General features: G+C 45.0%; 1 protein-coding gene across 4 annotated transcripts in view; it reads right to left on the bottom strand.

The window, feature by feature from the left end:
* Window positions 1-26,408, bottom strand: part of SOBP (sine oculis binding protein homolog) — a 161,512-nt gene that overhangs the window by 15,515 nt on the left and 119,589 nt on the right. For all 4 annotated transcript variants that reach the window (XM_059083321.2, XM_059083323.2, XM_067011563.1 and 1 more), the window contains one exon: window positions 3,776-5,716. In XM_059083321.2, the coding sequence (XP_058939304.1) occupies window positions 3,779-5,716 (1,938 nt within the window). In that variant the 3' untranslated portion in view covers window positions 3,776-3,778. The remainder of the gene's footprint in view (window positions 1-3,775; window positions 5,717-26,408) is intronic.

Raw genomic sequence — 26,408 nt, 5'->3', positions numbered from 1 at the left:
TTTAGGAGCCACAAAGGTGGGAAGTTCTTAGGCTTGCCGCTCCTCGGGAATGGAAAAAGTGAGGGTGAAAGGGTTACTCATGGTACACATTTTTTCCATTGATTATTTTACTTAAAGAGATGTCATTTCCCTGGAAAAGCAGGGGGGGGGGGATATTTTCTTTTGAATATCTTCAAACATTTGCAAATGGTTACTCTGAACTCCCCAATGTACCATAAACAAGTGTAAACTGTAGAAATTCAGAAAATGTACAAATACAAACAGCCATCCCCCAAGCTCAAAGGCGAAGACAAAGAAAGGAGTATTCCATTTGTAAATGGAATTCTTTGTGGAGAGAACAGTTTGGGAAATGTTTATACATTGTTTTCCTTATTATTTGGGGGGATTTTTTTTTCAGCTTACAGAAGCATCTTAAAAGTTGAAGATTAAAGGAAGTTTCCAAACTTTTAAAATCGTCGACTAAACTTAATTAGTTCTGCATCTAGGAAAATATCTGCTCATTTAAATCATTTGTAATCCTATCAACAAACCAGAATGCATAAAGTCAGGTAACCGGGAACAGAATAACTTCAAAATGAAAAAAAAAAAACAAAACAAAAAACCTGTGATTTGCCAAGAACTAGCAAAAATGATGACTTCTTTGAAGGTAACTATAGCTGCCTGGATTACTGATTTCAAGACACAGTCTGCTTTGAATCTATTTTAAATGATTTTTTGAAATAGTAATATAGTATGAAAATGGTGGGCATAGTGAAAATGAAGAACCCAGATGAAAGTTACTGACAATGAGTCACCAACAAGCACAAGGAGAAATCACTCACCTGCGCCTCATCTACCACAACTCAGCCCAGGTTTGGTTTTGGTTTTTTAATGCTTTCCCCTTTGGCTTTAACTTGTCACCAAACAATGTTCACTGTCAGGGCACAAAAGCCATGCAGTTCTTTACTTAACAGATGCATTTCCAGTTTCTGTAACCATATGCATAGGCTGGGTTTCTGAAGGCACAGAAGAAAAACAGCACCACGTGTGCACACAAAATCAGGCAGGGTCAGAGAATGTGAGTGAATTACGGCAGGTTGAGACTGTGCTGTGAGCTGACACGGAACTACAGAGGGCAAGAGGCAATGCGATTTAGTGGAGCAGAGGCGTCTTCCCACACCTTAAATCACTCGCCTTGTCACCCCACTGTAGCTGGCAAAGCCTGAGAGTCTCTGGCTTTAGAAAAAAGCTGTAATTTCTCGCGGGACCCATCATAAAAAGAACTTTCCAATCTCAGGGGGATACGGGCAATTTCATCATTGCATCTTCTGAAAATGACTGAAGCCAGGTTAATATTTTTAGTAATGACTCTGGTCCACATATAAGACCCTAGCCTGATTCTTTATTCAGAAACATATATCATCCAAATAGCCATCATATATTTCATGCTTTTATGTTCTTTTGACCCTATACTACTTATGGACTAGTGACACTCTTCCTGACCTGGTCACTTCTCACTTTAGTAATGGTAGTAAAATCTTTCACCCTCTCGTTCTTCCTTTAATGTCATTTGAATGAGTGACACTAGAATGTGTTTAAAATTACAATTCCTGATGTTTTTCTGGCTTTCTAAAGGCCATCACTTTTCTTTGTCCCACACCTTCCCATTACTCACTGCTTTGTCAACCAGATAAAATTACTCTGGTAGAGAAACCAGGGGCATTTTCAAGTGAGGTGACTAGGAGACGGCTGAGACTGTCTTTGGAGAGCAGAACTTGCAGATATAAAATCAAGGATTGGTGAACTGATTTTTAGTATTCTGCTCCTACTGGCAAAGCCATCAATGGAAAAAGAAGCCTCAGACTATGGTGGCTGAGAAACCCTTCTCACACCACCCAGCAAGGCCCCTTTCACTGGCTCTGAGCTTCCCAGGCAAACTCCAGGCTATAAGTGAGGTAAGGTAGGTGCCCTTGTAAATATGCTGACTTAGAGACAATGGTTTGGACGCACCACATCAAGTGTTCTGGTCCACATCTATATTTCCTACCGTGGAGTAATGGGTTGGTATTCTAGGTTTTTCACTGTTGTTGCTGAAAAAAAAAAAACTGAGCATGCTAAAAACAAACAAACAAACAAATACCATCTAACCACTTAGAGAAGTTGGTCGGTAGGCTTGTTTTTTGTCTAGGAACTTTCCCCCAAGACAATGGAGGTGGATAAAAGAATTTTATCAAGTAGGGTAATAAAGGGACTTATTCACCTATTCTCCTACAGTGGTTCAAAGAAAATGTAGCCCTGGAGTCAGACAGCCTACATTTGAATCTCAATGCTGCTTATTAATTTGGTAATCTTGGGCAAGTTACTTAATTTCTATGTCTTAGTTTGGTAAAATGAAGACAATAACAATTGCCAAATGGATCCTCACCCAAATAAATACTACTGAAAAACACTTAGAGAAGGACCTGCACATACCAATGTGATCAACTGTTCTTCCTAGAAGGTCCACTTCTCCTACCCAGGCCTCCTTCCTCCCCGGTGTACATTTCCACCAGACTATAAGTGCCTTGGGGGCAGGCACTGCACCATATTCACCTTTGTAACCCCCAACTCCTGGAAAGAGCTGTGCATAAGTTATGTGCTCAGTAAATATTCATTTCCCTTCCTTTCCTCTCCATAAATAGTTGATAAACTTCAGCAGAACATTATTAGCCTGTTTGCTGTCCTTGTGGACAGAGGAGAGCGCTCAGGCTCTGGGTCCAGCAGGCCTGAGTTTGGTTCCCTCACATACCAGCTCTGATTTGGGCAACATCTCCAAGCCTTATTTTCCTCCTTGGTAAGACACAGATGATGCTTATTCCACCAGGATTGTTGGGAGGATCAAACAAATGAGGCCACATCTGACGACGGTGGGCAGACACACAGGCTAGTTTCCTTCCCCCTTACTGAAATTCTGGACTCGTTATTTATGGCTCACTTGGTGTTAAGCAGGATTCCGGACCCTCCCCTGCCAGAGGTCAGAGATGTGCGCTCTCACCCACTTCAGTGATGCTGCCCTTTTCCCTGTCAAAGCCTCCCACTGCCTGGAGAGGTGAGCACCTCACCCACTAAGCTGCTGAGCCCCAAAAGGGGAGAAAGCAAAGCTGGTCAGTGATGCTTGAGGCCCACCCTGGGAAATGCTGGTTGGTGACAAATGAAGGAAGAGACCCCATGAACACAAGCTGCTCCAACACCCTACCAGGCAAATGGAGCTTCGTGGCCTGGGTTCAGCTGGCATAGCATGTAAGAAGGTTAGATTTTATTCTCATCTTGCAAATGGAATCCCCTGGTTATTGAGAACATTTGGTGAATTAGGACATTCTGCCAGTGAGTCTACCAACTCCAGGAAGTGGCTCAGCTTGCCTTTTACCACAGTCCTGTAACCTCATGACTGAACATTTACTGGTCCCAAGTAATCTCTCCTTCCTCCCCACATCCTCTTCTACTTACAGGGATGAGCCTAATAATAAAAGTGTAATTAGTAGATAGTGTTTCAATGCAGGTTCAAGAATTGGCTTTATCCTTAAGTAAGTGACCCTGGGCATGGCACTTACATGCTGTGACTCAGTTTCCTCATCTGTAAAATGGGAATGATGTTGGATCAAGATGATGATAGTGTGTGACCACACAAGGTGTACTGTAAAACACGTAAGGTAAAACCATGATTATCAACACAACTCTATCGCGCGCCTCTGCCCTGTAAGAAGTAAGGAGGGGTGCACTGACTCGTGTGGAGAAAAGCCCCGGTGTACATACAAACCTTTTACTTATTCTGATTTCTAATTCGGAGGCACCTCCTTTTGAGCGGAGGCTCCAGGTCCTCGGGCCCGGCGCTGAGCATGGGCGAGGAGATGATGCACGGAGCCATGGCAGTCTTCTCCGCGGGTTTTGGCACAGGCTGGATCACGCAGCCCGTCTTGGGCAGCATACGCAGAGCGTACGCGTGGTCCTCGTCCGCGGGGTTATTAAGGTTCGGGTCTGACTTGTCGCCTCCCGCCAGGGCCTCCTCCCCCATCAGCTTTTTGGCCGCCTCCCCGTCCAGGTGGCAGTTGGAAGCACAGTTGTTCTCTTTGACGGACTCCAGCTCGCTCACCGCGGGCTCCTCCGGCGACAGCAGCTTCTTGGGGGGCGCGGGAGGCGGCGGCGGCTGGGGCTGCTCAGGCGGCGGCTCCGCGCCCTTGGCGCCCTCGGCGGCGGCGCCGCGCGTGCCGTTCACAATGACGTTGCAGGCCGCGGCGGCCTCGGGGCCCGCGGGCGCGCCGGGGCCCGGGTCGCCGGCGGCGGGCGGGCTGCAGTGGCCATCCCTGCAGCCGCCGCAGGTCCTGCGCTCCGCGGCGCCCGGCTCGCGCTCCGCCTTGACGTGCGCGTGCAGCGCGCGGTGGATCACGTTGTGCAGCCGGGCCCGGTGGCCCACGGTCAGGTCGATGACGCCGTCCTGCGGGCCCTGCAGCACGCCGGGGAAGCCGAGCTGGCCGCCCGCGCCCGGGGGGCTGCCGGCGCGCCGCGTCAGGTCCACCACCTCGCTCCGGCCGTGCTCCGCGGGCGCCAAGCTCAGGGCCTGGCCGGAGCAGCCGGGCGGTGAGTCCGCGGACTTGGACGAGCCCTGCTTGGAGTCCCGGGGGGACAGGGAGTGTCCGCCAGGCTTGCCTCCTGCCGCCGAGGAGTCGCCGGGGGCGCTCGGAATGAAGTTCTCCCCGTTGCTGGAAAATCCGTTGGGGGGTTTGGAATCATTGATATGAGGGACGGGAATAGGGATGGGGATGGGCACGGGCAGGGGCACGATCACGGGGTACGGCACGAGCAGGGTGGGCGGCGGCACCAGCGGGGCGAGAGACGGCAGCCCGAAATTCATCATCTGGGGTACGGGCATCGGGCCATTTGGCATCATGCTCACTGGCGGGAAGGGGAGACTCGGCAAGGGCGCGCCCGGAGGTGGCGGGGGGAGCAGAGCCGGAGGGTTCCCGGGCATGGTCGGGGTGCTCGGGGGGTGGATATGGGGAGACAGCATGGGCCGGTGCATGGGACTGGAAGTGGGGCCCAGGTTCCTGGGGCCGCCAGGCGGGGGCCCGATGCCGGGGAGCATGGGGTTGGAGAGAGGGCTGTTGGGGTTGGAGGCGTGGTGCGGCGGTCCGCGAATGAAGGGCGGGCGGATCTGCTGCATGATCTGCTGCTCCATGAAGACGGGCAGCGGTACCGGGCCGCGGTTGGTCATCACCATGGGAGGGCTGCGAGGCGGGACGCCGAGGGGAGGCCCGATGCCGGCAGGTGGCTGGACGGAGACAGGAGGGATGTTTGGAGTCTCGCTAATGGGCATGGACTTGGGCACTGGCGTAGGGATTTTAGTGACAGAGCAGTTGGCGGCGTCAGATGGAGAGACGGTGGTGGACACCGATGGGCCAGGGCCCTGGCTTTGGCCAGCTGCAGCCGCCGGGGAGGGGGCCTTCCTGCGAGCATCTGTTAGAGGGATATTCCAGGAGTCTGGAGTGAGCAGCTGTACCCCAGTGCCTTCTGCTTTATTTTCCATGGGAGGGTGTAATGTGCTGCACAGCCCAGCTGGGAGATTGGCCTGTGTCTCTTTGTAGAAAATGTCCATTTTGTACTGATTGAGACATTTTGCACTGCAGAACTGAAGCCTTCTTTCCCCATCCCCAAAATCCAGGTATTCTTTTGTGTGTCTTATGTGCTTACACCAGTCACATACCTACAAAACAGTAATAAAGAAGAAAAAAGTCAGGTAAACAATTTCCTTTGGTGAATAGCGTTTCACGTTTTACATGAAGGTTCTTTAAGACTTTATCATAATTTTTCAAACAGGCGGAAGTGTTTCCTTCTAAAAGGTACAATTCTTAAATGTTTGTAAAACAATTTCTCTTCGGAAGCCAGAATTGCTTTATAAATATTAACTCTTCAGAATAGCAATTACCATCATCTCCTATTTTAAAAAAAGAAAAAGAAACTGTGTTATCCCATTTAAGCATGACTTTAAGGTAGATCTAACAAAAAAAGAGTACATATACCTGCCCACATAGTTTCACTGGTCAAAGAGGCTCATTGTACATGCAAATCTAAATAGTTTTGGTGAGAAGAATTCTCCAGAAAGTTCAGTGGACTTTGAAATATAGACCCTTAAAATTTTCCTCATGCAAAGTCACTTTACACTATTGACTGTTGGATAATGCAGTTGGAAGGGCTGTGCTGTGTTAACCAATAACACATAGCACTGAACATCACTATGCCTGGCTTCCAAGGGGAAACTTGGAATTAGTCATGAAGTCTGTGTGAGGTTTAGCTATTCCCAACCTGTGATGTTGCAGCAAGCTAGAATTATTTTTTGAGCTGTTTGCCCACTCTCTCTCAGTAGTCAGAATTTTTGGTGACATTTCTTGGCAGGCAGTCTTATTTAACAACTTTTCAAACACCAGAGAACATTTTCCAAAAGTTTTTATGGCTTTTCCCCCCTTCAAATCTACTCCTGGCAAAAGAGAGACATCACCAAATTTATTTTAAAGTTGGGCTGCAGAACTAATTAAAGGCTGAGAGCTTTTCCCAACTGGAAATCACTAGACATCAAAGTTCAAAAAATAGTCATTCTCGGCTTCAGAACCCATTACTTTGGAGAAATTATTGTGATTTCATTAACACATTAATTTTGTAACACCATCAGCTCTCACAGATGGTGAAGACATGATCTACAATTCAAATACGACTCTTGTTTGCACAAATGTCTTTCCTTCATATGGCATTTTAAACAAGAATTAATATGAGTAATCTTGCCATAGCTATAAACAGATAAACAGATGTCAAAATTTTCAATGGTTCTTTCAGTGCCTTACTTTTTTGACTGAACATTACATACACAATCTTTTTTTCTTTTTCTTTTTCTTTTTCTTTTTTTTTGGTCATTTCCTCAACATTCAAGCCATACAGCAGCAGAGGAAGAATTCCGAAACACAATGCAATGGTGAGTTCATTGAATCTGCTTCTCTCTTCAGTAAAGCCCTGGTTCCAGTATTGCTCTAAATGGAACCCTGTTTTTGTTGAGGAGTCTGTTCTGTTGCTGGTGCATGTTGCTTTTTTAACTATGGTAAACTGATAGCATTAAAAGATGATAAATTTTAATAATGATTGGCCACATAAACAATGCAAAAACAACATATGCTGGGCATTTGATTACTCATCTCATTGAACTCTCAGCTTTCCTAGACTGTAAACAGTGGTGGCATGCTAGTATGTGATTGTGAGTGTACACACTCGAGGCAGATGTAAGTCTGCTTGTGTAAATCCACTCTTTTCCTTCTCACTTTTTTTCCCACTGATATCTGCAGGTGATATACTTGACGGTGTGAGATTGAATGACAAATACTTATTGGCACACATGAGCTTTTTGTTTAGTCTCATATGAAAATACCCTTTCAAAATGCTTGTTGCAAAAAAAATAAAATCAATGCTAAGATACTCCTGTGTTTCACTACAGTGTTTCAAGTTTCTCCAGAATTAAGAGGGTTTTTTTTTTTCATAGTTGAGATGTCTAGTTTACAAATAAGCACAGAATTGCCTCTGATGAGAAGAGACACACAGAATCTATCAGACTCTCAAAATTCTCATCTAGATAAAGGTTAAATAAAGTAGTAGTGAAAACTTGATGCATGTAAGTTATTATTTTTAAAACTTGATCATTTTTTAAAAGTTAATGTATAATGACATGACATTTAAATTCCAATATGAAATAAAGCCACCTGATTCTGTTTCAATATTAGGCATCCATAGAAAGCCTAAAATGTCAACTTTTAAGCTTGAAGTGAAGGATCAAATATAGCGTCTTTAATTATGAACTAAAAAAATTATCAATGAATAAAGCTAATTAAAAAAATATACCAAATTTTCTGGCATATTTCTTTTGGATCGTATTTTTTAACCATAAGGGGAGAGAGTTTTCTGAAATCCTTAATTGGTCTTCAAATTGCCAGATTGAATTATTTGCCTCCAGAGGATTCCTCTGTTTCCTCAAGCTAAATAAATATTTTCAAGTAGAGTCACAAAAAATAATCTAAATATAACTTAAATGTTCTCCCTTCACTTTCAGTAATTCATTGACAAATAAGGAATGCTCACAGATCTATCCCAATTATCCATTGAGGATTCTCCACCATATTTTATCTATTTCACATAAAAAGAATTACAGACATCAAAGTTCGAAGCAAATTCTATTTCATCAAATTTTCCAGTTAAAGCAAAAGCCTAATGGTTACCCTACTTGATTTTCTGCAGCATCCCACAGTGTTTAGGTAATAGTGTGACTAAAGTTTATGACAATCTCATTTTGGGTAAGGAGTGTGAATGTGTGTGTATCCTTGTCTTATTACATTTCAATTCCGAACACTAGTCTAAAAATACAATAAGGCAATCTTTCTGATGAAGCAAAAAATTATTGGGGAAAAAAACTGTCACTTAAGAAATAATGAATCATGTCTGTCTTACAGGACACATCGTTTAAGATTAGGTCAATGAATTTATGGCACAAATGGCTGTATCATGTGAAGCAATAAAATGCAGCACATCATTCATTCTACATCTAACTAACACACTTCTAGTAATTAAAGATTTCATCATAAGAGCCTGAGCTGATTACTTAAGATGTGGTAGTTAGGTGAAAATATATACTGTAGATCTTTCTCTTTAATAAAAGAACATTTGCATATCCATGAAATACACAGCATGTGTCTCATAAACTATGGTTTTTCTGAACTGTGGTGTTACGGGGTATTCTTCCCATCTTTTTTCCACAGACGGCTTTAATTTTTTTTAAACTTTTTGAGGCATTATTTTTTCCCTCATTATGCCAAGAAGTACCAAAATTCCTTCAGATATTTTAGAAGATAAAGACTAAGAAGTGCAGAGCTCAACTCACTGGGCTCTGGAATGATTTCCCCCTAATTCCACCCGGCTTTGTTTCTGTTGGAATCTGGCCTCTTTGGTTCCACTTCTCTCCCTAACAGGTCCCAGATTGGACGGAGCTGAGGCTGAAGCTGTTTAACGATGGCAATCTGGGGACCGAACAATCAGCTAATGCGAGGCTATTGAGCGAGACAGCTGAAATGCTTCGTATCACAAATACATAATGTATCACCAGGAAGACAAAAAGATCACAAAGGAGATAAACCAATGCGTATTCCATTCAGCCCTATAACAGCAGTCCTCAAAAAGATTAAGTTTACCTTCCTGGGATGTGTCCAATTCTAAACAACAGAATGAACATTTCCTTTAGTCCATTTAGAGTATTTATATTTTGGTGGCTGACTGCCAGGGTAGTACTTATAAGCTCAGTGGCCTGATGGATTCACTCCTTTCCTGTGAAATAAATGTGGCAACCTACACCGCTAAACTGCTCAAAAGACACTGCCTCAGCAGAAATATCACTTGCTCTTGATATAAGAAAACTGAAAGGCAGGACTTCTGGTTCCTATAACTCTTTCCATCTTGTATTTCCCCTGGAAAGAAAGAAAGCTATTCATGTTGGCAACTGAGCCTTTATATAAACGTCCAAAGTCAAAGCCAAAGTATGCCATGAGGTTACCCACATGGGCATGACATATACACTCTGCTGGGCTTAGAAGAAGATTCAGGTGATCAGGGAGGGAGACAGAGTTCCTAATTAACACACATGAATCAGCTGTCAGCTGTGGGAGTGAACTTCATCCTTCAATGGAACCCATCCACCGCTGCCTTCTGAGTGGTAACCTGGCATCAGGCAATATTTCATTAAGAAACTCTTTTGCTGAAATCTTTCTTATCTGGGCAAAGGCATTTGTAGCAATGGAACAGTAAAAAGATATTAGCAATTTCTTGAATGCCATCAACAATCTGAAAAAACAAAATCTTGGCATGTTCCTGACTTTTCACGAATACAGCACCCATGTTAACAGCTCAGAAGTTGTAGCCCCTTAATCAAAATTGGAGCTTGCCATAAGAGGCTGGTTCTCTAGATCTTGGCCTATTAAATATGGCATTGATCTTGCAGTCCAGGGCAGCTCAAAAAAATATGAGCTCACCTAAGAGTGAAGCAAAGGAGGCTGGAGAGACATGGGCAGGGGTGATCAGTGTTTTGAAGGGTTTGGGTCTGCCTTACCTATAGCTAGTCACCTCATAGCATGAGTTGAGGGCCTCAGACTGATCCCATCTGAATACTTGCTTCCAGCTCGACCCTGCAGTCCCATGGCCCCAGCATCAACTGTTCCTTTGGGTTTAGACTCTGCCTCTATCAGGGCCCTAATTCGGTGCACTTGGGCAGCAAAGGATGCTATAGAAATCACATCTGATTTGGAATCAGAAGATGTGGGTGAGAGTCAGGGCTCCAACATTCTCTCTTATGAAAATCTCAGCTTCAGTTTCTTCCTCTGTGAAAGGGAGCTAATAGCAGTAACAAGTAACTCTGGTGTGCAGGGCATATCAGTAACCTTGTTGCATAGAGTATTTTTTCAGTTCCTAGCCTGCCTCCCTCATGGTTGCTGATTTCCCAGGAACATTCCATAGGTTTAAGTTCAGTTTAACTTAATAGGAGGATGTTTTTCTGGCAGTGTGAGGAGGAAAAGGGAGGTTTTCATCTAGGCTTTCCTAGGAGTCTGCATGTCTTTGAGACACGGGCAAACACATGCTGAACCTCACAGACTCCAGCCCCCATCCTGCATCCTGCCGTCCCAGGGGTGACAGAGGGACTGTCTGCAGTGACAAGGAACCGGATGACAGGCCTATGGGCATCCCAGCTACCCACCATCCTGGGAAGGCTCTTTCCAGCTCCTGAGGAGCTCACTTTTTCCAAGGCCAGTCACTCTCTAATTCAGGTGAAAGCTTGATAAAGCAGAATGGCTGCTGCTTGTAAATGAGTGGTAGAACCATTAAGATGAATAATTCCTCTTAGGCTCAACTGCTGTTTGAATAGTGGAAGCCATAAACTGTACTATTCATGTTTTATTTAAAAACAGAGCTGATGAACGATCTGCTTGACTCATTACATGGCAGAACTATCCTCCAAAGGAAGGGCCAGAAGCCACAGTATCACATGCCTTGAAGACAGGCTGACCCAAGCCCGGCATGGCAGAATGCGTGTGAGGGCGAGTCCCCACAGAGCAGGGCACCGAACTCTGATGGGGGGACCAAGTTCACCATTCCGAGTTTCCTTGCAAAGTTGGGTTACAGTGAAGGAAGGAAAAAGATGACCTAGCATTAGACGTGCACAGCTACACAGAAATCAGGAGCGGGATTTAGAATGAGCAAGGGCTGTTTTTTTTTTAAAAGCCAATTCATGGAGAAGTTCATTTGCAAAATAAACTTTCTGCAGGTTTAGATTCCAACGTGATGATGTTTGCTACATAGTTCCTTTTGTTTAAGGGTCTTATTTGGTTTTTTGTTTTGCTTTGCAGTTTGGCTTTCTCTCTCCCCTCACATAGGATTTGGAACTCAAGGAGAGACTAACAAGCGTCTTTGTTAGAATTGAACATCTCATTAGAAAGCTGCCCTGTAGGAACTTTATACCATGACTCAAGTACTACTTATAAGTTCAGCTGGATTTCAGAAACCTTGGGCCAGGTCACCAGGGCAGATCCTTCTCTTTCACATGTGCCATGAGCTCTGAAATGCAGAGCAGAGATGGGCTTGGTTTCCAGAATTTCAATGAGCGTTGACAAATGGCTCCTTACTGACCCAAGTCTCTGTTTCTACAGCCAAAGCAAGAGATGGAGTCCTGGACTGTATTCCATGACCGAGGCTCCATCCTCACAGCCAGACACATGATTCAGAAGAAGGTGACGTTTCCCTTTGTTCTGACATATTCAGTCGCCTAAGTGTATTAGTATATCATCACAAAACTCTCCACTTCATTTAAACTGGATAAATGCAGCTTACCTCTTCTTAACACAGGTCACCCAGACGGAAACTGAAAAATTCAAACATTGGAAAATCTGATCTACCTGATGCCAAATGTTTGCCTCTCTGTTTTCCAGTTCTGTGGCCGTGAAAGGACACAGAAGTAGCCCAGGAGATCTCAGAGCAATGAAAGTTAGCCCTGAAGGGAACCTCAGAGATCATCTAGTCCACTCCTCCAGCCTCCAGCTCCTGGTGGGGCAGGTACTTAACCATGCTGAGCCACAGGTGCTCAGCTGTAAACTGAGATCATCCACAGTGATGCACTGCCCAGGAAACACGTGAGGAAGAAAGAACCAGCAAGTGACTGCAGACATGGAAAACGTGCCCCATAAAAGCAGAGAGCCACGTCCTACCCCATCCCCCATTGAAACGCTGCTGCCATGCCCCGTGACTCGATTTTCTCTCCTTTTTATCAACTCCAGGTATTCTGTGACCTGCCCTGAAAATTTTGCCATCACATAATCCAATTTATTCATTCACTGAGGGCCCACCTTGTGTCAGTCACTGAGCTAGGAACCAGGGATATGAGTTAAGTAAGATGCATCCCCTGTCCTCATACAGCTTAGCATCTACAGCAGGAAACAGGAGGCCTGCACGGTTTGGTTTTGTTTTTACTGAACCATCTTTGCTTCAAACTGAAGCTTGAGGAAAACTGAGCTTCTATCTGTAATGCTTTTATTTTTTAAAAAAAATAAGTACCAAGCTGTGCTCAAGAAGGCACTGAACTGTGAAACAATGGGAAAGATTCAGCACCTGCCCTCAAGAAACTCAAAATCTGTCTATTAACAGTCATGGGAGAAATCTGCACGCACTTCCTCTCTCCAGATTTCTTCTAAATGCAATCAACGGTTTTTAACTAAAAAATAGTCTTAATATTTTACTCTCTATATATCTATCACTCCCCTTTGCTCTTCTAACCCTGTGACTCCTCTTTTTTCAAATGTATATCTGAATCTTTTATCAGATGTATATTTACATTGGTTATTGTAACTCTCCTTGTTTTCAAAATAGATATCTGAATCTCTTTTCAAATGTGTCTTTGATCTCCTTTATCATTACTTGCTGTTTTCTAAATGCGTACTTGAATATTTGAAGTTTCATTATGTATGACTGTAAGAGCCCTCTCTCTGTCTGAAAAAACTGTAGGGAGGGACCTTGGGCTGCACCTGTGTATAAAGGGAGCGCCACCAAAGTGATGTGTTAAAAAGTGAGGTGTACTAATTATCTGGCTTCTTTTCATCTGTGGTCACTCACCTCATTTCTTCCTTCACACAGGCTTTTTAGAAAATGGAAAAAGTGATATTTCAAAACACATGGCTGTAATTCCACCACACAGCTAATCGTACATCAATAATAGGACTTTTTGGAAGGACTGCTATTATTATCTGTGATATTTGAAAGTCTCTTTTTTTCTGGAGATTTTATTTGAATCCGCCTCCCAGCCTCCTCATCCACCCAGGCTGTGTCTTGGCATCAGTGATGAGAAGCACCACTGAAATGCCATAGGACCAAGGCTGTGTGTATGCAGGTGGTCCAGGTCAAGGGCGCTGCTAGGCAGAATTCACAGCTCCTCTGGCAATCCTGCTCCCCAGCTCCCTCTCTGGCTGCTTCTCAAAGGCTCGCAGCTGCTCCTAGTGACTTATTTATTTACCAACTATATACTGATTGCTTGAAATGTGCCAGACACCTGGCAAAGGGCTTTACCTGCAATGCTTCATTCAATCCCCTTTTAGCAGCCTTGAACATTTCTGTGCTCCTGGGTTCCAGACTGAACCAACTCCTACCTGTGGATGCCAGGATTGCCCCACTTCAGCCCCTGGTGTCCATTGCTGCCCAGTCCTCAAATCTCTCCAGGACACTCCATCGAAAGTTATGGCTTTTATTACAGTGCCTACTGGAAGCCCCAATTTGATGTAATAATAATAGATTATACGGGTAACAATAGCGTGCATTATTTAAGCACTAGTAACCATGCTAAGCATGTTACGTGGATTACCTCTTTTAATCTCCACAAGTACCTTACCATATAGATAACTGGGGTTTAAATAACTTGTCCAAGATTCCCTATGCAGATAAGAGATGGCAGGTCCAGATTCTAACTTAGATGTGTCTGGCTTCAAAGTCCAGACTGCCCCACTATCTCAAGGACTTTGGCATTTTCCTTTAAAACTACAGAAGTAAGATGACTAACTAATACAGGCACACCTCCCTTGTCTGCCCTTCTCAGATATTGTGTTTTTTACAAATTGAAGGTTGGTGGCGACCCTACATTGAACAAGTCTATCAGTGAGCAATGGTATTTGCTCACTTTGTGTCTCTGTGTCACATTGTGGTAATTCCCACAACATTTCTAACTTTTTCATCATTTTGTGTTTGTTATGGTGATCTGTCATCAGTGATTTTTGATGTTACTCTTGCGAAAAGATTAAAGCTAACATTTTTCAGCAATAAAGTGTTTTTTTGTTTTTTGCTACACGCGGGCCTCTCACTGCTGCGGCCTCTCCCACTGTGGAGCACAGGCTCCGGACGCGCAGGCCCAGCCACCACGGCTCACGGGCCCCGCCGCTCCGTGGCATGCGGGATCCTCCTGGACCGGGGCACGAACCCGCGTCCCCTGCATTGGCAGGCAGACTCCCAACCACTGTGCCACCAGGGAAGCCCATAAAGTATTTTTAAATTAAGGTATGTACATTACTTAAGACATAGTGCTATTGCACACTTAGACTACAGCATAGTTTAAACATAACTTTTATATGTAGTGGGAAACCAAAAAATTCATGTGACTCACTTTACTAGGATATTTGCTTTTTTTCCCAGTGGCTTGAAACCAAATCCGTAATATCTCCGAGGTATGTCTGTATTTGATAATAGCTTTGTTTTGAAATTTCAGAATTACAGACATTTAGACCTCTAAGGAACTTCATGGGTCAAGCCCAACCTACCTCCCCCAGCAAACGTGGGTTTGCTTCTACACAGATGGTCTTCTAGGCGCCCCTCATCTTCCTACGACGGGGAGACCATCCTGATCCATCCACACAGCCGAAGAGTGAATCCCGCAAAGGTGATCTTTCTAAAGAGGGTTGCAAAATAGTGCAGAGTCCTGTGCAGCCTCTTTTGTTGTCGGGCAGCTTTGAGTGTCAGGAAGTTTAACCATTCGCCGTCCCTGTCACTCCCACCCAGTGATAGTAGTTCTGTTCCCCAGGGTCTCTCAGCACAGGTCAACTCCTCTTCCAAAGCTCAGCCTTTCAAATACTTAAAAAGAGCCATCATATTTTCCCCAGATTTTTATTTTTAAACCTCCCCAGTTCCTGCACCCATTCCCCAGGGACAAGTTCCCAGAGCCCTCCTATCCTGTCTGTCCTCCTGTGTCTTTTACCCAGGCATATACTTCACCTTGGTAATTGCCCCTCTCAGAGGGTGGAGTCCAGAACAGTATGCAGCAGCTTGACCAGCATCGAGTCCAGGGAACTCTCCCCTCCCTCACATGGAACACAGTAGCTCCACTAATGCCACCCTAGAACACATGTGCTTTTTTAGCAGTCGTATCCCGCTGTTAGGTATTGCTTTTTCAAAGCAAACATTTATTGAATGTCTGTTATGTACTAAGCCTGAAGCTTTCACTGATCTCCTTTAATTCTGACAACAAACTTGTAAAGGAGCTACTGTTTTTCCCATTTTGCTTGAAGATAAGAAAACAAATGTTCAAAGAAATGATGTGTTTTCCCTAAGGTCTCACAGCCTACAAATAATGGAGCCGGGATCCAGATCAGAACTTCCGACCCATCCTTTTTTCACTCTACCATGCTGCATGCTTCACTCTGAGTTTCTGGTCAACCAAAACCTTTTTCTCGAAAGCACTTATCAACCACTTGTTTAATGATAGATATATTCAAGGCCTTTTGAGGGTAAGCCATCAAGCCTACTGGTCTAGAGTTTCAGAAATCAGAAACCCTTTCCCAATTTTGAAATTTTAGTCCATTTCTGTCTTTTTGAAACCTCTTCCATTCATCATGATAGAACAAAGATTATCCCAAAGTAAATATGAAATTATCCTCAAATTCCCTCCAAGCGGCAGGGAGAGAGCTAAATTTGGTGAGTGTAGAAGGTGCTGTCTGCCTATCTCTTTGCCCCCAGCGTGGGATTCATAGTTTTCTTTAGGGTTTCTGTTACCCTTTCCAGTATAAAGCGCATTCTCTTTATGGAGACAATGGAAAAAAAAAACAAAACAAAACAAATAAAAGTTGCCCAGCCTTGTCTTCTCATCCTCTTTTGTTAAACACCATTTGCTCTAAACACTGAGCTCTCCAATTCTGCTTCTTGCTCCTTCCATGAGCATAGCCCTAATAGTTCCTTTTATTACCTTGGGCAGTTCCCCCAAGGGTTTACCCCTTCATGCACCCTTGCCTTCCTGACACAATATTCATTTTCAGAATTTCCCACCCTCCATTTTGCCCTCCCCACCCCCACAAACTACACTGAGCCTCTGATTTGGGGAACAAATCAACCTTCCTTGGATTAAAAATGTCTGCTTATCCCAATTCTAGGGAACATGGTTGATCACATCCATGCACATTCCAAGATGGCTGGGTCAATTCTTTCCATCCACACACCAAGCTGCTCTCTGCTGTATTAATCAACATGGTGGTCAAAGTAGGATTCCTCTCCCAGCTTCTCCACCTTCTCAGAACTATGCACAAGGCATGGGAAGGATGATCAATCGCTCTGTTTCTAACAGAATGGTATCCTTAGCAGATGTCTAGGTAAATGGCCCCATATCTTGCTTAATTGCTAATTAATCTATTTTCAATATCTACATCGTATTTTGTACTCAATTACCACCCCCCCCAAGTAATTCTTTAGATGTTTCCTTTTCTTTTCTTAAAATTCCCACCTTGCATTTCCCCTCAGGTGCATGGATTGCCATACAAAGATATATTTTCCAGAATTTTATCCACCTACTAGATATGTTGGTGGGATATGGTGTTTTACATTTTAGTTCTATATGTCATCTCTCATCTAGGCATTAACCCCCATCCAAGTCTCAGTGGTATCTCCAAGATCATTTTCATCTTTTTGTGCCCACAATCCAGGGTAACTTGGTCCTTCCCACTCTTTGCATTGGTAGAGAGATGTCAGAAGCCATTGTTTGTTCCTGCTTGTGACTTTATTTACTCTTGAAAGGGACTGGCCCCTTTTTCATTATCCCGTCTCCTCCTGTGTCATATCTGCTGCCTTCACTGCGTCCAGTTTTACAGGGTTAAAACAGAGCCAACTGGTTTACCTAAACTCTTATTTACTCATTCTTTTATTAAATCTCAGTTATTAAAAACAAAGAGGAAATTCACTACTATGAAATTTCCTATGATGCGTACTTCAAAGTCAAAAGCACACCACAAAAATAAAACCTGGAAACCCAAATCAGCAAAACACTTGACCCCCATATTCTCTCCACTGTGTTTCCAAGGGCTTGTAGAGTGTTTGACAGTAACATAATTGCAATAATGAGGAGACTTGCCAGCCAGGTTGTGGTCTTAAGCTCACGGATGTTTTAGCCCTAGGCTCAGCTTCAGGCCAGCACCAGTCGCCGGGGCCAGAGTCACCAATGGAATCCCTTATGCTCAGTCACACACAAATATGACATTTATGGCATCTGGTGCACAACGCTACCAATTCAAAAGGCCCAGAGTACTGGGCTCACAAACTTGGGGAAAAGAAACAATATAGGCTATCTGCTGTCTTTTTAGTTAATTAAAAGCAGTGTGAGAGCACCTACTTAGTGACAGTTTCTTAGGTATCTGTGAGGGATATGATGGACTGCTTCCAACTTCAGATCCCCATGTTGGTTCCTTTGTCTCTGGAAAACTTCCTGGATGTTTGTGGACCGTAGGTTTGCCTAGTTCTCTTCCATCTTTGTTCCATGAATGCCGCCACCCTGCTGAGCTAACTACTTAACTGAAAGCCAACACTCCACTAATGCTAGATTCTCCACTGAGCAACCCTCTTACGATTCCATCCTCATAAGCAAATCCTGGGTTAGCTCAACCCAATCTCCCCATCCAGGCTGAACGTCTGAAGTGCTAAATGGTATGAAGCAAGACAATTTGGGACAAAGATATGTAATTCATATATGTTTAAACACATCTGTTATTTCTACAACTCCTTTCTTCCAGTAAGTTCAAGTGGTGCAAAAGACACTATCACAATACCACTCACCAGAAGTCTGTAAAGAGATCAGCAGCCAGATGACAGACCTTATTTTAGAGATAAGGAAATTAAGACTAGCAACAATTATATATCCGTTATCAGTATTTGGGTAAAAGCCCCCATCTCATAACCCATGTATGACTAACTATATCATTCTTTGGTCTCCTCTGAAGAAAGGAAATGAAATGAAAAAGGATCCTACCATTTGAACCACTGTACAGCTGGACTATTGGCTCCTAGGTGAAAAGAGAAATGAGTATGATGCACTGCCTAATCCAAATAGCCTGTACAATGGACCTCAGATCTGGTATGATACAAAAGAAGGGTATATGAGGGGATAATCGAAATATGTGGGGCTGAGCCTCTCTTCTAGTGCTTAGTATCTAAGCGTGAAAGAACAGGCGTCACTGGATATATTGTGTTATATCAAGGCATGCCCTTGGTATGGACTGGCACGTACAGGAGCGGGGAGGAACAGGAAAGGGGAGAACGAGGAGGAGAAAAATAAAATGTATAGGAACTACCTGTGTATCAGAACAGAAGCCATTAGGCACTGAGTGCCTGCTATGGCCACTGCCCGCTGCTTTCCTGCCCTTAGCAGACCGGACTCGAGGATACCTCAAGACCTGGGGCAGGGACTCTGCCTAAAAGGGACAGAGCAATTCAACAAGCCAATCAGGTTTTCTTCTCTGCTGAGTTGGGAATCAAGATGACCTCAAGAGGGCTTCTCTGGTGGCGCAGTGGTTGAGAGACCGCCTGCCGATGCAGAGGACACGGGTTTGTGCCCCGGTCTGGGAAGATCCCACAGGCCGCGGAGCGGCTGGGCCCGTGAGCCATGGCCGCTGCGCCTGCGCGTCCGGAGCCTGTGCTCCGCAACGGGAGGGGCCACAACAGTGAGAGGCCCGCATACTGCAAAAAAAAAAAAAAAAAAAAAGATGATCTCAAGAGACTAAGTAGTGGTGGGAACAGTGGCCATGGGCAGAAAGCCAGAGGACCGCGGAGGACAGGCAGTAAGCAGAATCGCCGGGGCGGCATGGGTGGTGAGGCAGCGTGGAGAGGAGAGGGCTGGAAGTGGCAGGACTGCAAGTCACGTGGCAGGAGTTGCAAGTCCTCCGAGGCCGTGTGCTAGAGCAGGAAGCAACGGTGCCTACTCCTTGGGGGCAAAAAGACAGTCCATTGCCCAGTGCTTAGCACTGTGGGGCCACCTTTGCGGCCAGAACAATTGCCCAGGCTCCAGGAAGATGGGCAGCAATGGCTAGTCCTGCCTTGCTCATTTCCTTGAGCTTCTATATAGCGAGTCTCCAACTTCAGGGAGACCAAGAATCTAACCCAGCTTTACAAACTTTCTCTGATTTAATCCTGACCACAGCCCTTTCCGGTATTACTCTATATTAAAAGGTGAGGACAATGTGGGAAGGGTCAGGGACTTCAAAGTCCTTCCTGATCCCACACTACTTCCTCCTGTGGTTAAGAAGCTCCTTGTGGCATCATCCTACCGTGTACCCTGCTATGGGTGTGGGGTGCCCAGGGCAGCCTCAGCCCAGGAAAGCAGGAAGGTGACACCAGGATATGCCTCTTACGCAGACCTCTTTACACCAGCACTATTTCTGAGGGTCACCACAGAAAGGAAATGTGACTGCCACATCAGGTCCTTGCCTGTTCCTAATTCCACTGCAAACCCTGCCCCCCTTCTCATTGACTACTCCTACCCCAACTCTATCGCCTACAGGGTATCCTGAGATACACCAGTCCCGTCAATGTTCTGCCCCTAAAAAAGGATTCCATGGCCAAATGAGTTTGGGAAAAGTTGCACACCCTATGCTCCTCTGGAAGATTCTCATTGCACATTGCCATATTTAAGCCGCTGGGAAGTTCTGCAGAAAAGAAACATATAACTTCAGTAATCCAGAGTTTCCTCAACTTTCCAAAAATAGAAATCTTTTTTTTTTTTTTTTTCCTAGTAGGATCCTGTAGAAAATCACTTTGGAAAATGCTACTGTAATTATTTGGATGCCTGTAAGACAGAGCCAGGAAACCTAGGCCTTAACATGTTTCGTTTGCTTAAAGCTTTCCTCTGTGGTACTGGGCCTGGACCTTTACACCCCAGAGCACTGTCCTGCACACGGTAAGGCTTCCCACGTGCAACTGTTGGTTGTTTTCTGAATTGTAAGAGAAGGCGAAGGTGACTCCCATGCCTTTGCCCTTCCACATGTTCACAGGCTCTGCCCTGCTGGGAACCAAGGTCACTCGTCCCCTTGCAGCCCTTTTCTCAGCCCTACAGCTCCTCCTCCCCTCTCATCAGCTTCCTGTGTTCATCGAGGCCTGGAACCCTATTACATTTCACCCTGTGGTTTCAGCTTCTGCAGTCACTACAAACTCAATTTCTGTCCTCTCAGTTCTGGTTACCCGACACAGCCCGCCAGCCCACAGGATGTCATGAATACTGTTACCTCTCGTGTGACCTTCCAAACCCCGAAGCTCCACCCAAGAGCATTTTAGGTCACACCACTGCATTTTCTGCATTATAGATGAATGCATGAGCATCTCATGGGAACCGAGGCTCCACAATTGAGGGGGCAAACTCTTAGAGCACAGCAACAAGAAAAACAAATGGCCTATCAGTATTTTCATATTCACATACAAAGGAACATCCTTATCTGTCCTGCTAAATAAAAATATAAAATCAAGAATTACTGCCCCAATCAGCCTTGCTGCCACACTGACTCTGAACTGGATTCGACTGGTCCATGAGGGTTTATTCCACTCCAAGCCACACTGGTCATGTTATCTCTTCCTCTGGCTATTCTCCACCATAGGAGAAATTCACCCTCACAGGACTGTGTCCTACATTGGGTTACACTGTGCAAAATTGATAGCAGGAACACCACTTAGTAGAATATTTCACCCCACTGTACTGAGGCATATGCTTCCAACTAGGCACAGTGGATGAAGAAATTTAATTTTGTCCACTGTGTAAATAATATGTATCCCAAGCATTTGGAAGAGTGTTTGGCACATAGCACTCAGTAAATATTTGTTGAATGAATAATAAAGTGAACTAACAAATGAAAAAGAAAAAAAGAGTGTGTCCTAAAGGGCCAGGAGAACTGTGGTCTCAAAAGGAAAATGGGAGGTTAACTATCCCTGGGCTAAGTCCATTTTTCTAATCAGACACCTGCATCCTGTAACACATACTTCATAGCCTGATAAACCCAGCAGGAGCACGGAGGCCCTAATACTGTGATTTCCAACAGATCACCTACTCTCCCAAGTCCTATCAGTTGGAAGTAACTCAAATTCTTTCCTAAGTCCTGTTAACAATGTACAGTCATTTTATCCAACAATCTGACTGAAAAGGGTTGCAACAATTGTCTAATGAGAAAGCCTAGTACTACCTAAGCTGCCCATACCTATGTTTCTAGACACTTTAAGAGAACACGGTCTTGGCTCTGGGAGAGTCAAAATGAGCCGTGGAGTGAGCAGACACGCTGGCTAATTGAGTTTTTTTGCTTAGCGCCAGTGAGACGTGAGACGTGAGCTCGGATTGGAATTCCATTATGGGTTTTTAATAATTAAACATTACATGTTTGGAACCTTACTCTTCTGTATTACTTTTTAAATATTAATCTATTTACATCAGCTGGACTTCCTGCAGCTTGACACGCAGTAAATGGGAGTCACACTGTGAGAGACAACTGTGTTCCTAGCTTAAGACATCTTTGACGTTCAGCAACAGTAAACACGACACTAACCCTCAGTTCAACCCAGTCCTGTAGCATGACTACCCCCCCTTTTAGAAGGTAGTTTCTTCCATTTTCCAACACACTCATTATTACACTGACTTTTTAAATTAACAAGAATCCAGATTCATCTTATTTGCAGAGTTTTATAATGCCCCTTGAGACCTCGGCGGGGTGGGGGGCACCCTGCCCTCTTCAGAACCAGGGTTGGAAATGGACGTGGAAGGCACCTGAGGGTTTCCTTGGCTACTAGCCCACACTGTGGTGAGATGCCAGCAGAAAAATTCAAAACCCGGAGTGCACATGAAAACCTCATCAAGGGCTAACCTGCTTTACACAGTGCCCTCATGCCGAGAGGACACCTCCTCAGGTGCCCGGCAGCCACGGTCCTGGGGAACGCTGCTGCTTCCACCGCGGCCTTTCCGCCTCCCATTTCATCCCTGTCAGCAGCTCCCAGGTGCCCTTTTCTCTGCAGCTGGGGGATTTCTGACTCTGATTTTTGCTGCCTGTCCGTCCTCTCCTGGCTCCAACCCGGAACATCCTGGAGACAGAGAGAGGGCTTCCCGAACGAACGCCTGAATACAACAGTGAACGGCCTGAGGCTGGTCATCAGTGGAATTCGGGATTCTAGGCCGGGCAGGATGCTCAAAGGCCATCTAAATCCAAGGACGGGGAGGACACACGCAGCGAGTGTCCACTGCCCCAGAGGTTATGGACCCCGCTGTCTCCGCAATTAAGGTAATCAGCAGACCCACATCTCTGCACGCCCCTCGCAGGGCGTGCCATAGAACAGTCTCCGATTTGGTTTCAACTTAAGAATTTTATTCCCTTTTAAGACAAAGCTAGCCATGCAGACCAGCGATGGTCTGTTTTAAAGAGTAAAACTCCATCTTATTTAATAAAAAAAAGATGTAGGATTCAAAGTGGAAAATTACATGGGAGCTACCCTTGTTATAGGCAAAGAGCCCCCCTAGCCGGACTGCCCACCTCTGTGACCACAGAGGAAGCTGGGAGTACTGACACCCCCCAAGAGGTTAAACATAAAAATCTCAGTATATCTTTCTATTGTTTTACCTGTCAGTACTACTGAATGGCTTATGCAAAATACCTCATTGCAAATGTCTCTAATTAGTCTCAGAAGGAAGCCCAGTCCCACACCCTCCAGGCAATGCATATGCCCACAATGGCTGGTCACATGGCCACATGTGACCAGCTGGTCCCAGACCACATGGCTGGTCCGGGAAGGCCACAAGTCCTAGACAGTGACTGATGGCCCCCAGAATCTGGGCCCATCCTGGAAGAGTTGTCTGTACTAGACTTTGGGAGGAACAAGTAGATTCCTAGCATGTAGGGGAAATGGTCCAGAGGAGAAGAAAAGCTCCAGGTTTATGGAGGGTTCTGCAATGGCTGAGGTCTCCATCTTCCTCAACCAGCTGTTTTCAATTCTCCCTGCAGCAGGTGTCTCCATTTGACCCAGAGTTTCAAGATTCTTTCCCACCAGGCTTCCCTGGTGGCGCAGTGGTTGGGAGTCCACCTGCCGATGCAGGGGACACGGGCTCGTGCCCCGGTCTGGGAAGATCCCACATGCCGTGGGGCGGCTGGGCCCGTGAGCCGTGGCTGCTGAGCCTGCGCGTCCGGAGCCTGTGCTCCACAACGGGAGAGGCCACAACAGTGAGAGGCCCGCGTACCGCAAAAGAAAAAAAGATCCTTTCCCACCAATCACAGCAACGTTTGACTTCGCCTCCTCTTCCTGCCCTTTAGAGGCACCACTAACAAGCAGGCAGAGAAGTCAGGTGCCTGCTCCGCCCCCGATTCTCTCCAGAATTCTGATTCTCACATTTGGATTTTACCCTTGGGAACATAACAACCTTTCCAAAATTCCTGGTTTTAAGAAAAGCAAGCACTTGCTATAGGCAGACAGAAGTCATTCAGTAGGAGATTGCCCACTGAGCTTTTCATATTTATGAGAAAGACTAGAAAGCAGAAAGCTAAGCACTCTCCGTTTGCCTGATCTACAGAGACTGTGGTTTCCTCAAGATTATCTCAGCCTTTGTCCCTCTGATTTTCAAGTGACTTGGAAAACACAGGATAGCATTCCCTAGAAGATATCTAAAAGCTTCATCAATCTATTGCTTGGAAGTAGCCCACTCGTGTTCAGTCTAAATCTTTCTTTGCTTAATTTCATTCCATCACTCTTACCCTAATTATATATACCCCTTGTCTCGGGCTAAATAAATTTCTTCCTTCCTCAGTATTTACATCCTTCAGATGTCTGAAGACCACGATCATGCCAAGCACCCAAATCCTCAGACCTCACTAATGTGAGCCGAATGCAACAGCAAGTATGATAATACAGGAAGCCCCTGTGTTTGCCTCAGACTCCAGCTGGGTCTTCCCTGCTTTGTTATCTCCCAAGATCCTTACGCATGGAGCAGCTCCATTTTGAGCTTTCCAATTATTCGCCTAAAAAGGGAAATGCCGGGCTTCCCTGGTGGCGCAGTGGTTGAGAGTCCGCCTGCCGATGCAGGGGACATGGGTTCGTGCCCCGGTCCAGGAGGATCCCACATGCCGCGGAGCGGCTGGGCCCATGAGCCATGGCCACTGAGCCTGCGCATCCGGAGCCTGTGCTCCGCAACGGGAGAGGCCACAACAGTGAGGCCCGCATACCACAAAAAAAAAAAAAAAAAAAAAGGGAAATGCCAATGGGTCACAGCAGTACACACAGTTATCAGAGGGTATTCAAATTGATGCTCCCACTGAACTTATAAAAAGGAGCCCAAATCCCCACAGAATAATTAACTCTAAATATTTCAGAAATGTCCATCAGTGATGCAGAGTGATTTTTTTTTTTAAAGGAGGCACATACTTTAAACAGTGAAAATGATTGATCGCTATCAAATTCCCTTTCGACACTGGTTTTGCATTCGGCATATAACAATTCAGCAACCAAATTCAAGGTCATAATGCCTTGGAGTTGAACAGGCACCACGGAGTCATTTTTGTCTCACCTTCCATTCAGTGCAGGGAGCCCTGCCACAATCTGCTTGGCTGGTCATCAGACTCAACTGTGCTGCGTCTGCCAATGGGGAACTCACTACTTCTCAAGGGTGTCCATCCTACTCTTGTGAGCAAACTCTTTCTGATACTGAGGAGAAATCTGCCTTCCTGCAACCCCTACCCATAGGCCTGGCCCTCTCCCCCAGAGCCACTCAGCATGGCTGCATCCTCTTCCGCAGAGCTGCCCTTAATCTACCTGGCAACAGGGTCATATGTGTTCCCCTGGCCTCATCTCAGTCACTTCCACTGTCCTTAGGGCATCATGACTTCCAGACTGTCACAGTCCTGGCTGCCTCCATCTCACCTTCATTTCATTCTCAAGATGTGACACCCAAGGTAAAACACAACACTCTCCTGAGCCTGCCCTCCAGGGATCACTAGTGCTTAGCTTGCAGGGGACTCCACAGTGTGCTTCCACGGTTGTTGGAAAGGTCTTCCTTTCCTCTTCTTCAGGTATGACATTCTACCTTTAAAGATTTATTTCTTTAGGTTAAAATAATACGTATCCAGGAGTCCTCTGTTAAAAATCCAAATATCCCCAAAGGGGTAATATTTTAAACCACCCACAGCCAGTATAAATTGATTTATTCAGCAACTTTGGACTGAGAGTTGGATTCTAATTGCTGGCTTTGTCATTTTCTAGCTATGCAACCACAAGCAAGTTATTTAACCCTTCTGAATAGGAAGAATAATTAGCTGAGAATAACATATTGGGGCCTATAAATTAAGACGATAGTCCTTGAACATGACCCAAGTATCTGTGAACTTATAGCAAACACATTTTTCCTTTTCTCTTTCTTTTCTTCCCACTTACTACCTCTACAATTCTCAGGGGGGAAAAAGGGCTGTTTTCTACAGATAGAAGCAGAGTGGGTCATTGTTATAGTTAATACCAAGGTCATCATGGGGTAACACAAAACATGTGAGTGAAATTCCAATCAACAACTGAATGGTTATGTATTTTTAATAAATGTTTTTCTGCCATCCCTTTAAAATATTTTGAGGCATCACCCTTGAAATAAAGTCAAAGAGAATCCCTAATCTGAACAGGTATTTTTCTTCTGAGATTAGTCTTAGAAGGACCCTTGAGAAACTCTAAATATCGATCTCTGTAGCATAAATGAAATGTAAGTGGCCACAGCCTTGACCCCTGGCTGGGATGGATGAAGCTGCAGTAGGGCAGACTGCACTGAGTGTTCCAAGTTTCTATAGAAAGGCAGCTCTGGGGCTCTGGGCCAAAGCTTCTCCAACTTAATTAAGTACACATCAGAATCACCTGGTGGTCTTGTTAAAACACAGATTCCAGATATTTGTGGACCACTGTTCATTGAAGCATTATTCACAGTAGCCAAAGGATGGAAACAATCCAAGTGTTCATCAACAGTTGAATGGATAAACAAAACTTGGCACATGCATACAATGAAATATTATTCAGCCATAAAGATGAACAAAGTGCTGATACATGCTAAACCA

Source organism: Kogia breviceps, chromosome 13, assembly GCF_026419965.1.
Source record: "Kogia breviceps isolate mKogBre1 chromosome 13, mKogBre1 haplotype 1, whole genome shotgun sequence".
Classification (NCBI taxonomy): Eukaryota; Metazoa; Chordata; class Mammalia; order Artiodactyla; family Physeteridae; genus Kogia; species Kogia breviceps.
Note: the sequence above shows the minus strand (reverse complement) of the source record. Positions and strands in the feature narration are given on the sequence as shown.